We start from the raw sequence: 16,675 nt of genomic DNA on the forward strand, positions 1-16,675 counted from the left end.
CTGGGACCTTATATGTGTCCAATCAATTGAATTTACCACAGGTGGACTCTGAACAAATTGTAGATGCATCTCAAGGATGATTAATGGAAACAGGATGCAACTGTCTGTACTGAACTGGTCTGATGCTTTAAGCTGTTTGATCAAATAATTAAGACACACAAATGACTGGAGGGAGCCAGAGATCAAGATAACCTAACCAGAAGGAGAAACATTCTGTCGTTATGCTCCTGAAGTTTCCAGTAATGGGCTACACCAGCGGTCGTCAAACGGCAATGTATCTTACCATTTCTACTGATCTGGTGCCAGTTATGATTTTCATATACATATTTTACTGGAACAGTTTCATTTAATTCATAATAGTATCTCAAAATCATTGTCTGTGATTAATCTACATTCTATCTAAATCTAAATGAAAATTATACAAATCTAAAACTAACTTTTATTGCCATTGGCAACTATGTAAAAATAGCCTACATAAAACCAACAAATAAAAACATTGCAGCCTGTATATCACTTTGGCTTACTATGTAAAAAAAACGCAAGTAAAACTAAATGCTATTCAACCCGCACCTGCTCACCCATCCAGCATCACTACTCTGGACGGCTCTGACTTAGAATACGTGGACAACTACAAATACCTGGGTGTCTGGTTAGACTGTAAACTCTCCTTCCAGACTCACATTAAGCTTCTCCAATCCAAAATTAAATCGAGAATCGGCTTCCTATATCACAACAAAGTATCCTTCACTCTTGCTGCCATCCTACCGATCCTCGACTTCGGAGATGTCATCTATAAAATAGCCTCCAACACTCTACTCAACAAACTGGATGCAGTCTATCACAGTGCCATCCGTTTTGTCACCAAAGCCCCATACACTACCCACCATTGCGACCTGTACGCTCTCGTTGGTTGGCCCTCGCTTCATACTCGTCGCCAAACCCACTGGCTACAGGTTATCTACAAGTCTCTGCTAGGTAAAGCCCCGCCTTATCTCAGCTCGCTGGTCACCATAGCAGCACCCACTCGTAGCACGCGCTCCAGCAGGTATATCTTACTGGTCACCCCCAAAGCCAATTCATCCTTTGGCCGCCTTTCCTTCCAGTTCTCTGCTGCCAATGACTGGAACGAACTGAAAAAATCTCTGAAGCTGGAGACTCATATCTCCCTCACTAGCTTTAAGCACCAGCTGTCAGAGCAGCTCACAGATCACTGCACCTGTACGTAGTCCATCTGTAAACAGCCCATCTATCTACTTACCTCATCCCCATACTGTATTTATCTATTTTTGGCCTAGTTATTGCCTTAACTTACCTCATTTGCACTCACTATAATATTTTTTGTTTTCTTTTGTTCTACTGTATTATTGACTGTATGTTTTGTTTATTCCATGTGTAACTCTGTGTTGTTGTATGGGTCGAATTGCTATGCTTTATCTTGGCCAGGTTGCAGTTGCAAATGAGAACTTGTTCTCAACTAGCCTACCTGGTTAAATAAAGGTGAAATTAAAAAAATAAAAATAAATGATGGGTCCTACAGTAGGTCTATGTTATTGTTAGGTGAAGTTATGGGTCCTACAGTAGGTCTATGTTATTGTTAGGTGAAGTTATGGGTCCTACAGTAGGTCTATGTTAATGTTAGGTGAAGTTATGGGTCCTACAGTAGGTCTATGTTGTTGTTAGGTGAAGTTATGGGTCTTACAGTAGGTCTATGTTATTGTTAGGTGAAGTTATGGGTCCTACAGTAGGTCTATGTTGTTGTTAGGTGAAGTTATGGGTCCTACAGTAGGTCTATGTTATTGTTAGGTGAAGTTATGGGTCCTACAGTAGGTCTATGTTATTGTTAGGTGAAGTTATGGGTCCTACAGTAGGTCTATGTTGTTGTTAGGTGAAGTTATGGGTCCTACAGTAGGTCTATGTTATTGTTAGGTGAAGTTATGGGTCCTACAGTAGGTCTATGTTGTTGTTAGGTGAAGTTATGGGTCCTACAGTAGGTCTATGTTGTTGTTAGGTGAAGTTATGGGTCCTACAGTAGGTCTATGTTATTGTTAGGTGAAGTTATGGGTCCTACAGTAGGTCTATGTTGTTGTTAGGTGAAGTTATGGGTCCTACAGTATGTCTATGTTATTGTTAGGTGAAGTTATGGGTCCTACAGTAGGTCTATGTTGTTGTTAGGTGAAGTTATGGGTCCTACAGTAGGTCTATGTTATTGTTAGGTGAAGTTATGGGTCCTACAGTAGGTCTATGTTGTTGTTAGGTGAAGTTATGGGTCCTACAGTAGGTCTATGTTATTGTTAGGTGAAGTTATGGGTCCTACAGTAGGTCTATGTTGTTGTTAGGTGAAGTTATGGGTCCTACAGTATGTCTATGTTATTGTTAGGTGAAGTTATGGGTCCTACAGTAGGTCTATGTTCTTGTTAGGTGAAGTTATGGGTCCTACAGTAGGTCTATGTTATTGTTAGGTGAAGTTATGGGTCCTACAGTAGGTCTATGTTGTTGTTAGGTGAAGTTATGGGTCCTACAGTAGGTCTATGTTATTGTTAGGTGAAGTTATGGGTCCTACAGTAGGTCTATGTTGTTGTTAGGTGAAGTTATGGGTCCTACAGTAGGTATATGTTGTTGTTAGGTGAAGTTATGGGTCCTACAGTAGGTCTATGTTATTGTTAGGTGAAGTTATGGGTCCTACAGTAGGTCTATGTTATAGTTATGGGTCCTACAGTAGGTCTATGTTATTGTTAGGTGAAGTTATGGGTCCTACAGTAGGTCTATGTTATTGTTAGGTGAAGTTATGGGTCCTACAGTAGGTCTATGTTATAGTTATGGGTCCTACAGTAGGTCTATGTTATTGTTAGGTGAAGTTATGGGTCCTACAGTAGGTCTATGTTATTGTTAGGTGAAGTTATGGGCCAATTTGGCAAACACTTAGTGTACAAACCCTCATTGTCAGGCTGATGGAAAAGCTAGCCAAGGAATATTTTACTGATTGAAGTGTTTAGGTATAAAGCAGTTGATTTGCGATGATGACACAACCATTATATTAAGCAGGACATTCAAACGAGCCTTACAATTATAATCCAAAGTAGTGTGAAATGAACTCATCACCAACCTGGAAATGGAGGTTACTCCCCTGAGTTTCCCCCATTCATATTCAGAATACATTGTGAAAAACTAAAATCTTTGCTCACCATTTTTGCTCCAGGCAGATATACTACATCCATAACTATCGGTTTCCTCATTAGCAGGGAGGAGTTTCTGAAATCAAATTGCATGTGCATCGCTCTCGTGCTGCAATTTTAGCAAACACAGAAAGGGGCCTATATTGGAGACCAAAAGTCGTGTGGCACAGTGCTTAGAGTTTCAACAACATGAATAACTTAATTTCTAGCCTACAATCATCGATGTTACTACTAATGTGAAAACAAGACTAAATATGACTATTCTTGCTCATTTTAAGGCAAATGTCAAATCTTAACATTCATTACAGACGTCAATTGTTGTACAACATCATGGCTACGCTGTTGGCATCATCCTTTTATAGGGGTTTACTGCTGTTGTGGGCCTTTAACCATCTGTCTGACTTTGTTGTTCACACAGGAGAGAGACGTGACTATCGTGGATCCTCTGTGGAGCCTCAACAACCTCATGATGCTGACGAGGCAGAGAAGAGTCTCTCCAGATCAGAACACCTCAATAAACACCTGCAGAGATCCACAGGGAAGAGAACTCACTGCTGCTCTGACTGTGGGAAGAGATTCACCTCATCAGGCATTAAAATTCATCAGAGAACACACACAGGAGAGAAATCTTATAGCTGTGGTCAATGTGGGAAGACTTTTGGTCAATATTGCCATCTGACTCAACACAAGAGAACACACACAGCAGAGAAATCTTATAGCTGTGGTCAATGTGGGAAGACTTTTGGTCAATCTGGAGAGCTGACAGTGCACCAGAGAACACACACAGGAAAGAAATCTTATAGCTGTGGTCAATGTGGGATGAGTTTTGGCCAATCTTGCCAGCTGACATTACACCAGAGAACACACACAGGAGAGAAATCTTACAGCTGTGATCAATGTGGGAAGAGTTTTGGTCGATCTGGCCATCTAACTCAACACCACAGAACACACACAGGAGAGAAACCTTATAGCTGTGGTCAATGTGGGAAGAGTTTTGGTCAATCTGGCCAGCTGACTATACACCAGAGAATACACACAGGAGAGAAACCTTATAGCTGTGGTCAATGTGGGAAGAGTTTTGTGGCATCTAGAAGTTTGACTCTACACCAGAGAACACACACAGGAGAGAAACCTTATAGCTGTGGTCAATGTGGGAAGAGTTTTGGTAGATCTTGCCATCTGACTCAACACAAGAGAACACATACAGGAGAGAAACCTTATAGCTGTGGTCAATGTGGGAAGAGTTTTGGTCAATCTGGAGAGCTGACTATACACCAGAGAATACATTCAGGAGAGAAATCTTATAGCTGTGACCAATGTGGGAAGAGTTTTGGTGGATCTGGACAGCTGACAGTGCACCAGAGAACACACACAGGAGAGAAACCTTATAGCTGTGGTCAATGTGGGAAGAGTTTTGGAAGATCTTGCCATCTGACTCAACACAAGAGAACACATACAGGAGAGAAACCTTATAGCTGTGGTCAATGTGGGAAGAGTTTTGGTCAATCTGGAGAGCTGACAGTGCACCAGAGAACACACACAGGAGAGAAACCTTATAGCTGTGGTCAATGTGGGAAGAGTTTTGGTCAATCTGGCCAGCTGACTATACACCAGAGAATACATTCAGGAGAGAAATCTTATAGCTGTGACCAATGTGGGAAGAGTTTTGGTGGATCTGGACAGCTGACAGTGCACCAGAGAACACACACAGGAGAGAAATCTTATAGCTGTGGTCAATGTGGGAAGAGTTTTGGTCAATCTGGATCTCTGACTCTACACCATAGAATACACACAGGAGAGAAACCTTATAGCTGTGATCAATGTGGGAAGAGATGTACTACATCTGGCCAGCTGACTACACCAGAGAACACACACAGGAGATAAATCTTATAGCTGTGACTAATGTGGGAAGAGATACTCTAGTAAAATATCTCTGATCAAACATCAGAAAATACATACATTAAGGAATTGTTTCATGATATCAATGAATTAATGTCACAATGTAGAATGTTTTAACATTGTAGTAGGAGTATTTTAATGATGTCACAATGTAGAACCCTAAACGTTTGTCCCCTGTTCTATTGATTTCAACATGATATGGATATTAGCCTCAGGGGGGAAATCCAGGCTCTGAATTGAAAGAGTACAATTCATGAGATTTAACAAAAAGTGACTAACACAAAAATAGTTGTGTTACACTTACCACGTTGGTGACCCACTTGAATCAAAATGTAGCTAGCTGTTTTCTATAAATTGTCCTCTAACAAGTGATGTACACATTACTCCCAGATTCCGTGTGGTTTTGGAGCTGTTCGTTTTAACAGGATGTGTAATCTCATCTTCCTCCTTTCGCACAATTGTTGCCAGCAGCATACCACCCTGCATCCCACTGCTGGCTTGCTTCTGAAGCTAAGCAGGGTTGGTCCTGGTCAGTCCCTGGATGGGAGACCAGATGCTGCTGGAAGTGGTGTTGGAGGGCCAGTAGGAGGCACTCTTTCCTCTGGTCTAAACAATATCCAAATTCCCCAGGGCAGTGATTAGGGACAGTGCCCTGTGTTATATGGTGCTGTCTTTCGGATGGGACGTTAACACCCCTACTCACACTTATCGTAAGAGTAGGGGTGTTAACCCCGGTGTCCTGGCTCTCTGTGGTCTCTATAGATCCATGGTCCTTATCATAGAGTAGGGGTGTTAACCCCAGTGTCCTGGCTAAATTCCCAATCTGGCCCTCATACCATCATGGATATCTAATCATCCCCAGCTTACAATTGGCTCATTCATCCCCCCTCCTCTCCCCTGTAACTATTCCCCAGGTTGTTGCTGTAAATGAGAATGTGTTCTCAGTCAATTTACCTGGTAAAATAAAGGTAAAATTAAAAAAATTAATAAAAAAATCCACATGATATCGATGAGTTATGACAAATAAGTGTTGCGTTCCTTTGTTTAATGACCCCTAAAATTAAATGCATCACTCCAAAATGTAGCTGACTGTCTTCTGCAGGTTGTCCTCTAATCAGTGAGGTAACAGATATCTCCCATTTCCATGTGTTGTGTTTATTGTGGCAGATGTTTATGTATATAGCACATGTTATGTTTAGGTTTTCAATAAATCACAAACTGTTTCTGCATATTGGTTATTGATTTGGACACGTTAAAACTGTGTTTTGACATTGGGGATATCCCATCTAGCAACATGTCATTGAAAAGCTGTTGAAAATATGACTATGCAACCAAATATTTCATATTTACATTTCATGTAACATTTAGTCATGATTATTATTAATGCAACCAACTGACCATTTTTGGGGTACAATTATATTAACATTGTTGCCCTGCTTTTAGAATATCTGGGTTCATTCTCAGATGTGCCAAACCAAATGTACTAGAGCATGACATTTTGGACTGGGCCTGATCCAACAACATGCCTATCTAGTGAACCCTGAAAAGAGAGAGAAGCTCTGCAGTGAGGTGGAAAGTTACTACGGATATTGCAGGAGTTTCCTCTTGAAATTAGACATGTCCGTGGTAAGGTTGCTGATTGTCTCAAGGGTGGGCAGTCAAAAACATTTGTGTTTCGCGTTTAGCCAGTGAGTTGCCATGGATCACAATTTATTTTGACTGCACGTTTTTCCATATTGGAGATTAATTTTGTTTGGGCTCGTTCCAAGGGGACGAGAGTTCTAGAAGCTAGTGGGGGGGAAAATATTGTTTTTTTGTTTTTAATTGTTGACAGCCAGTAGACACCATGTTAATATTGGTGAAGGTGAAGCATTGCAGATGATTATTTTTTCAAAATTAGTTTTGGAAAGAAAAAGCAGAAAACGAATAAAATTGTATTATTTAGAAATGTGTTTTTTTATTGTTATTAATTGTTGACAGGAGGTGAAGCATTTTAGTTGATTTTAATATGAAATTGACGTTGTTTTCTGTTGTTGGTGAGAACTTGTCCAACAAAAATGTAGGATATATTTGTTGTGTTAAGGGGGAAGGTGTTACAGGCTTTGGGTTTTCCATTTATGTTTTGAGGTTGGACTTTAGCACGTCTAGCACGTTAGCACGTCTAGCTCGTTAGCACGTCTAGCTCGTTAGCACGTCTAGCTCGTTAGCACGTCTAGCCCGTTAGCACGTCTAGCTCGTTAGCACGTCTAGCTCGTTAGCACTGTGAGGGAATTTTCTGTTAAACCTTACTAATGCATGTGCAGTAAAATATAATTGTTTAAGCCGAGGCATTGGGCTTGAGATTGGTAAAGAACCTAACTCCTATAACATAGAAAAGTGTGTTGATAGAGGCCTGTTCTAACTGTTCTGGGTGTGTAGAATGAACCCATGATGTTCTAACTGTTCTGGGTGTGTAGAATGAACCCATGATGTTCTAACTGTTCTGGGTGTGTAGAATGAACCCATGACGTTCTAACTGTTCTGGGTGTGTAGAATGAACCCATGATGTTCTAACTGTTCTGGGTGTGTAGAATGAACCCATGATGTTCAGACACTCAGCCAAGAATACGAGTAAAACATGACATGTTATTTCCTAACCATTCACAATGCTGGCTGAGGTACAAGTAAAACATGACATGTTATTTCCTAACCATTCACAATGCTGGCTGGGGTACGAGTAAAACCTCATTGTGTTACTTTTTATTATTACTTTTTATTTTAGTCTACTTGGTAAATATTTTCTTCTTCTTGAACTGCACTGTTGGTTAAGGGCTTGTAAGTAAAGCATTTCATGGTAAAGTCTAATTTGGTGTCTTGACGGATTTGTAAAAAACGGTTTATCATAACGCTATATATTTTTTGTTAAATGTTGCTGACACCCCTCCCCAGAGGTGTCTCATTATTGGGATTCATTGCTGATTCCTACCTGTAGCTCACTATGAGGTGTCTAGTGATACAGGTTAAGGGTCCTGTTGGAGATTGGTGGTTGGTAGCGGAGTCGAGGGAACAAGCAGGGTTGGACACGGCCATGTTATTATCCCACACACAGTCTCTGTGGTTCATATGAACCCCATTCCTGGGAATTAGATTTGATTACAAATCTCCCCTGTCTGTTACCACAGAAGGGTTCCGTCTGTCCCATTCCCAGCTAGGTTACGAGGTGCTTTGTCACCAGTACCTATGACTGATTGATAGGGGAGTGGTTTCAGTCTGTCCCATTCCCAGCTAGGTTACGAGGTGCTTTGTCACCAGTACCTATGACTGGTTGATAGGGGAGTGGTTTCAGTCTGTCCATTCCCAGCTAGGTTACGAGGTGCTTTGTCACCAGTACCTATGACTGGTTGATAGGGGAGTGGTTTCAGTCTGTCCATTCCCAGCTAGGTTACGAGGTGCTTTGTCACCAGTACCTATGACTGGTTGATAGGGGAGTGGTTTCAGTCTGTCCCATTCCCAGCTAGGTTACGAGGTGCTTTGTCACCAGTACCTATGACTGGTTGATAGGGGAGTGGTTTCAGTCTGTCCATTCCCAGCTAGGTTACGAGGTGCTTTGTCACCAGTACCTATGACTGGTTGAAACAAGGTAGCCTAACCACCAGAAAAACCTCTTCCTGAGCCTTCTCCTCCCGCTGCGGCTGGCCTTCGTAAATTCTGATGTTATGCTCCTATAGTTTCTGGTAATAGACTACACCAGCAGTCGTTATGCTCATGTAGTTTATGGTAATAGACTACACCAGCAGTCGTTATGCTCCTATAGTTTCTGGTAATAGACTACACCAGCAGTCGTTATGCTCCTATAGTTTCTGGTAATAGGCTACACCAGCAGTCGTTATGCTCCTATAGTTTCCGGTAATAGACTACACCAGCAGTCGTTATGCTCCTATAGTTTCTGGTAATAGGCTACACCAGCAGTCGTTATGCTCCTATAGTTTCTGGTAATAGGCTACACCAGCAGTCGTTATGCTCCTATAGTTTCCGGTAATAGACTACACCAGCAGTCGTTATGCTCCTATAGTTTCTGGTAATAGGCTACACCAGCAGTCGTTATGCTCCTATAGTTTCTGGTAATAGGCTACACCAGCAGTCGTTATGCTCCTATAGTTTCTGGTAATAGGCTACACCAGCAGTCGTTATGCTCCTGTAGTTTCTGGTAATAGGCTACACCAGCAGTCGTTATGCTCCTATAGTTTCTGGTAATAGGCTACACCAGCAGTCGTTATGCTCCTATAGTTTCTGGTAATAGGCTACACCAGCAGTCAGCAACCTTTTCCATTTGGTGCCAATTTATTTGACCATTTCTACTGATCTGGTGCCAGTTATGATTTTCATATTCACATTTTACTTGAACAGTTTCATTTAATTTATAATAATAGTAATAATAATTATAATAGTCTTTATATCTCAACAATTCTCTGTGGTTAATCTACATTATATTTAAATTAAAATATAAATAAACATTTTTATTGCCATTGCTACGTTTTTTTTTTTAAACCTACATAAAGCTCAAATTTAAACATTGCAGCCTGCAGGTAGAAAATATGATAAAAAATAAATATCATATAAATCACATTGCTGCACATGGCCTGTCTTCAATGAACTTGCAACATTGTATAAAATATTCAGGGCTCTCAGTTTCCCGCCAGTGAGTTCTGGACAGACACAGCTGTAGGCTATTTGTGCAAAGGATAAGAAGTAATCAGGTATTTTATGACATTTCCACTGGATCAGAGAATTACATTTTTCCCTTTTATGCTGAGTGGTTATCGAAAGGGCGAGAGCTGGAAATATTTTACGAAAATACTTTGAGGAAATATTGTCATAGGCAATTGATTTTAGTAAGACTTTGTTTACTTGCTGTTTGAGGTGAAGAAAAAATTACTTTGAGAAGCTCCACAACTCATTAGTGGTGGTGTGTTAAGACAACCAGAAATACTATCAGACATCCACAAATGGGCACATTTATAGGCCTACATTTGCGAGCAGGACAGGTAGACTAGTCCTACTGCTATCAAATCAAAATGTATTTGTCACGTGCGCCAAATACAACAGGTGTACAGTGAAATGCTGACTTACAGGCTCTAACCAACAGTGCAATTTCTAAGTTAAAAAAATGCACTCGAACTATGTAACTTTTAGTGGCTGCTTATGTTACGCTGGGAAACAGTTTTCATGGGCACAGAAATGCTAAATCATTTCAGAGTTTGCTAAATCCAATGGTTCTAACCGAGAGTCATCTTAACTTTATTGACACCCAAATGGATACTGTCATTAACACAGTTCTTCAATAATTACACATAATACTGTAGCTGTTTAGTTACAGTCTAGAGGTCGACCGATTATGATTTTTCAACGCCGATACCGATTATTGGAGGCCCAAAAAAGCCGATACCGATTAATCGGACATTTTTGAAAAATGTCTTTGTAATAATGACAATTACAACAATACTGAATGAACACTTATTTTAACTTAATATAATACATCAATAAAATCAATTTAGCCTCAAATAAATAATGAAACATGTTAAATTTGGTTTAAATAATGCAAAAACAAAGTGTTGGAGAAGAAAGTAAAAGTGCAATATGTGCCATGTAAGAAAGCTAACGTTTAAGTTCCTTGCTCAGAACATGAAAACATATGAAAGCTGGTGGTTCCTTTTAACATGAGTCTTCAATATTCCCAGGTAAGAAGTTTTAGGTTGTAGTTATTATAGGAATTATAGGACTATTTCTCTATATACAATTTGTATTTCATATACCTTTGACTATTGGATGTTCTTTTAGGCACTTTAGTATTGCCAGTGTAACAGTATAGCTTCCGTCCCTCTCCTCGCTCCTACCTGGACTCGAACCAGCAACACATCGACAACAGCCACCCTCGAAGCAGCGTTACCCATGCAGAGCAAGGGGAACAACTACTCCCAAGTCTCAGAGCGAGTGACGTTTGAAACGCTATTAGCGCGCACCCGGCTAACTAGCTAGCCATTTCACATGGGTTACACCAGCCTCGTCTTGGGAGTTGACAGGCTTGAAGTCAAAACCAGCGCAATGCATTGCGAAAGCTGCTGGCAAAACGCACGAAAGTGCTGTTTGAATTAATGCTTACGAGCCTGCTGCTGCCTACCATCGCTCAGTCAGACTGCTCTATCAAATCATAGACTTAATTATAATATAATAACACATAGAAATACGAGCCTTTGGTCATTAATATGGTCGAATCCAGAAACTATCATCTTGAAAAAAAAAACGTTTTTTTTCTTTCAGTGAAATACAGAACTGTTCCGTATTTTATCTAACGGTGGCATCCCTAAGTCTAAATATTGCTGTTACATTGCACAACCTTCAATGTTATGTCATAATTACGTAAAATTCTGGCAAATTAGTTTGCAACGAGCCAGGCGGCCCAAACTGTTGCATATACCCTGACTCTGCGTGCAATGAACGGAAGAGAAGTGACACAATTTCACCTGGTTAATATTGCCTGCTAACCTGGATTTATTTTAACTAAATATGCAGGTTTAAAAATATATACTTCTGTGTATTGATTTTAAGAAAGTCATTGATGTTTATGGTTAGGTACAGTCGTGCAACGATTGTGCTTTTTCGCAAATGGCTTTTGTTAAATCATCCCCCGTTTGGCGAAGTTGGCTGTCTTTGTTAGGAAGAAATAGTATTCACACAGTTCGCAACGAGCCAGGCGGCCCAAACTGCTGCATATACCCTGACTGTTGCAGAGGTGACACATTTTCCCTAGTTAACTCTTTCACACGTACCATCACACGGGGTGTGATCATTCTACAGTGGTCCCTGAAGCGTACGATCACACCCCGTGTGATTAGAACACTCATTTAGAACGGCCAGTTTCGAATGACGCAACAATCAACATTTGAGCTGGCCACACTTTTTTTCAGAAACTATTTACACAAACACAGTCCTTACAAAGTTATGTCCAGAATGTGAGCAGTTTATTTTTGGATGCAATGTTTAGATATTCACAGAAGTATCTATAGCACAACACGATCATCCTAACCGGAAAAATGTAGGCTACATTTGTCCTAGCGCTAACTGAGGAAAGATTGACCCAACACAAGCGGTCATATTTATCTAACTCTGGGCTGACATAAACTACAATATGAATTAGCTAATAGCAATTACTATGTATAATTAATCACATCACGGGTGAGCTCACCATTGATCAAACTCATTAGGTAAAACACTTTCTAGAAATCGAAAGTAATCTGTCGATTAGTTTCAGCACGCAGCCATGCATTTTTCCCCCTCACAGAAACCGAAGACAAGATGAGTTTGGTCTGTTTATAGTATGCATGTTGAAGGGGTGTGTCATCTACCGTCGTTCACATCCCACCATTCATTTCCAGAAGTCCTCAAAAAATGAGTGAACTCTTACTCACCTCATTTTGTTATAAAATTTTTTGGTCAAACAGACGATTACGTGAAACCCAGAATGCATTGTATGTCAACAAACATTGCTGCACTGCTGGAAACAGCTTAGCTCATCATAATCAGTACAACCTTCAAAAAAGTATTTTACACACATAATATGTGCCCATTACAATCTACGCAAGAATCAGAATGCATGATTTGTCACCTAGAATTGAAAACGTGAATAAAACAGTAAATACACAAATAATTACCACACAAAACATTTTCTGACAGTGATTTATTGATACAAATGGCGGTGCAGGCAATCAATCACGGTAACCTCTGAGCCGTTCAGTGTTGTTGTTTATGTAACAATCACATTCTGGAATGGAGAGAACATTTGAACATCACGTGCATAAAAAAATCTCACGCTGAGGCGTCCGTTAGAGATATTTGGAACTCACGCATGAGAGGGTTAAAATAAATTCATGTTAGCAGACAATATTAACTAAATACTTACATTTACAAAGACCTGAATGTGTTGATTGATTAGTGCGAATAAAAAAATGTTCACTACATTCCACACTCTGTGTTCTCCTACCCAGGTCTGGTGTTGGAGATCATTCCACACTCTGTGTTCTACTACCCAGGTCTGGTGTTGGAGATCATTCCACACTCTGTGTTCTACTACCCAGGTCTGGTGTTGGAGATCATTCCACACTCTGTGTTCTACTACCCAGGTCTGGTGTTGGAGATCATTCCACACTCTGTGTTCTACTACCCAGGTCTGGTGTTGGAGATCATTCCACACTCTGTGTTCTACTAACCAGGTCTGGTGTTGGAGGTCATTCTACACTCTGTGTTCTACTACCCAGGTCTGGTGTTGGAGGTCATTCCACACTCTGTGATCTACTACCCAGGTCTGGTGTTGGAGATCATTCCACACTCCGTGTTCTTACTACCCAGGTCTGGTGTTGGAGGTCATTCTACACTCTGTGTTCTACTACCCAGGTCTGGTGTTGGAGATCATTCCACACTCTGTGTTCTAATACCCAGGTCTGGTGTTGGAGATCATTCTACACTCTGTGTTCTACTACCCAGGTCTGGTGTTGGAGGTCATTCCACACTCTGTGATCTACTACCCAGGTCTGGTGTTAGAGATCATGCCACACTCTGTGTTCTTACTACCCAGGTCTGGTGTTGGAGGTCATTCCACACTCCTTGGATCTCCTGCATGTATTTTCTGATGTTTAATCAGACCACTTGAATGAGAGTATCTCTTGTCACATTGATCACAGCTATAAGGCTTATCTCCTGTGTGTTCTCTGGTGTTGTGTCAGGTTTCTTAGGGAAGCAAAGCTCTTCAAAGTCAGAGCAGTGGTAAGATTTGTCTCCTGTGTGTGTTCTCTGGTGTTGTGTCAGGTTTCTTAGGGAAACAAAGCTCTTCAAAGTCAGAGCAGTGGTAAGGTGTCTCTCCTGTGTGTGCTCTCTGGTGATACCAGGCTGTTTGACTGAGTAAAACTCTTCCCACACTGATTACAGCTATAAGGTTTCTATCATGTGTGTGTTCTCTGGTGTCTATTCAGGCTGTTTGACTGAGTAAAACTCTTCCCACACTGATCACAGCTATAAGGTTTCTCTCCTGTGTGTGTTCTCTGGTGCTCTTTGAGGCGTTCTCCCCGAGAAAAGTTTTTCCCACATTGCTCACAGCTATATGACTGCTCTCCTGTGTGTGTTCTCTGGTGTGATACCAGGTTGCTTGACTGAGTAAAACTCTTGCCACATTGCTCACAGCTATATGGCTGCTCTCCTGTGTGTGTTCTCTGGTGTGATACCAGGTTGCTTGCCTGAGTAAAACTCTTCCCACATTGATCACAGGTGTAAGGCTTCTCTCTTGTGTGTGTTCTCTGGTGTGTTTTCAGATTACTTGAATGAGTAAAACTCTTCCCACATTGATTACATCTATAAGATTTTTCTCCTGTGTGTACTCGCTGGTGTTTTTTAAGTTCTGATGAAGATTTGAAACGTTTCCCACAGTCAGAGCAGCAGTGAGGTTTCCTTTCTGTGCGTCTCTGCTGGTGTTTCTTGAGGTGTCCTGATGTGGAGAGACTCTTCTCTGCCTCGTCAGCTTCACGGTGTTGTTGAGGCTCTTCAGAGGATCCACGATAGTCCTGTCTCTCTCCTGTGTGAAGGTCAAAGTCAGACAGTCAATGTAGTGAATGGTTAAATGTTTTTACAAACTTTGACAAAAGTCTTGTTTTAGTTTGATTTTGGTCCAACAGCCACTGTAGCAGGCAGATGATAGAATATACCAGCCACTGTAACAGGCAGATGATAGAATATACCAGCCACTGTAGCAGGCTGATGATAGAATATACCAGCCACTGTAACAGGCAGATGATAGAATATACCAGCCACTGTAACAGGCAGATGATAGAATATACCAGCCACTGTAGCAGGCAGATGATAGAATATACCAGCCACTGTAGCAGGCTGATGATAGAATATACCAGCCACTGATTTTTTACCAGCCCAAATATTTTTTTGCCATGACTGATCACACCAAAAATCACAACTACAAGAAAACTAATGAGCAGCTTGGCAATGTTTGTAAAACAAGGAATGTAAGTAAGAAGTAATGTGGTATATTGCTCAATGTAATTTACATTTTTGTGACAAGAGTCTTTTAACCAATGTGTTAAAATAATTCATTTAGATACAATAGTAATGATGAACAGTTGTACACGTGAACATCAAGAATCAACAAAGTGCCTCCATAACACAACACATCACACCACACTGTCTTGCCAGATAAACTGATCACTACACACCACACTGTCCTGACAGATAAACTGATCACTACACACCACACTGTCCTGCCAGATAAACTGCTGATCACTACACACTGTCCTGCAAGATAAACTGCTGATCACTACACACCACACTGTCCTGCCAGATAAACTGCGGATCACTACACACCACACTGTCCTGCCAGATAAACTGCTGATCACTACACACCACACTGTCCTGCCAGATAAACTGCTGATCACTACACACCACACTGTCCTGCCAGATAAACTGCTGATCACTACACACCACACTGTCCTGCCAGATAAACTGCTGCTCACTACACACCACACTGTCCTGCCAGATAAACTGCTGATCACTACACACCACACTGTCCTGCCAGATAAACTGCTGATCACTACACACCACACTGTCCTGCCAGATAAACTGCTGATCACTACACACCACACTGTCCTGCCAGATAAACTGCTGATCACTACACACCACACTGTCCTGCCAGATAAACTGCTGATCATACACACCACACTGTCCTGCCAGATAAACTGCTGATCACTACACACCACACTGTCCTGCCAGATAAACTGCTGATCACTACACACCACACTGTCCTGCCAGATAAACTGCTGATCACTACACACCACACTGTCCTGCCAGATAAACTGCTGATCACTACACACCACACTGTCCTGACAGATAAACTGATCACTACACACCACACTGTCCTGCCAGATAAACTGATCACTACACACCACACTGTCCTGCCAGATAAACTGATCACTACACACCACACTGTCCTGACAGATAAACTGCTGATCACTACACACCACACTGTCCTGACAGATAAACTGCTGATCACTACACACCACGCTGTCCTGACAGATAAACTGCTGATCACTACACACCACACTGTCCTGCCAGATAAACTGCTGATCACTACACACCACACTGTCCTGACAGATAAACTGCTGATCACTACACACCACACTGTCCTGCCAGATAAACTGCTGATCACTACACACCACACTGTCCTGCCAGATAAACTGCTGATCACTACACACCACACTGTCCTGCCAGATAAACTGCTGATCACTACACACCACACTGTCCTGCCAGATAAACTGCTTATCACTACACACCACACTGTCCTGCCAGATAAACTGCTGATCACTACACACCACACTGTCCTGCCAGATAAACTGCTGATCACTACACACCACACTGTCCTGCCAGATAAACTGCTGATCACTACACACCACACTGTCCTGCCAGATAAACTGCTGATCACTACACACCACACTGTCCTGACAGATAAACTGCTGCCTTATTATTATAGTTCAGGGCTCTACGTTGACATGTGTTCCTAAGTTTATATACTGAAC

The 16,675-nt window shown here is 41.3% G+C and overlaps 1 protein-coding gene across 1 annotated transcript; it reads left to right on the plus strand.

Moving 5' to 3' along the window:
• Positions 1-221: 221 nt before the first annotated feature.
• LOC115151398 (zinc finger protein 135-like) lies at positions 222-4,985 on the plus strand (the record flags this gene model as incomplete). The annotated part of the gene is made up of 2 exons (XM_029695304.1): positions 222-239; positions 3,864-4,985. Coding segments are annotated over exons 1-2 (1,140 nt in total), but the record flags the coding sequence as incomplete, so codon positions are not given.
• Positions 4,986-16,675: the final 11,690 nt, after the last annotated feature.

The sequence above is a fragment of the Salmo trutta genome, chromosome 17 (assembly GCF_901001165.1).
Source record: "Salmo trutta chromosome 17, fSalTru1.1, whole genome shotgun sequence".
NCBI lineage: Eukaryota > Metazoa > Chordata > Actinopteri > Salmoniformes > Salmonidae > Salmo > Salmo trutta.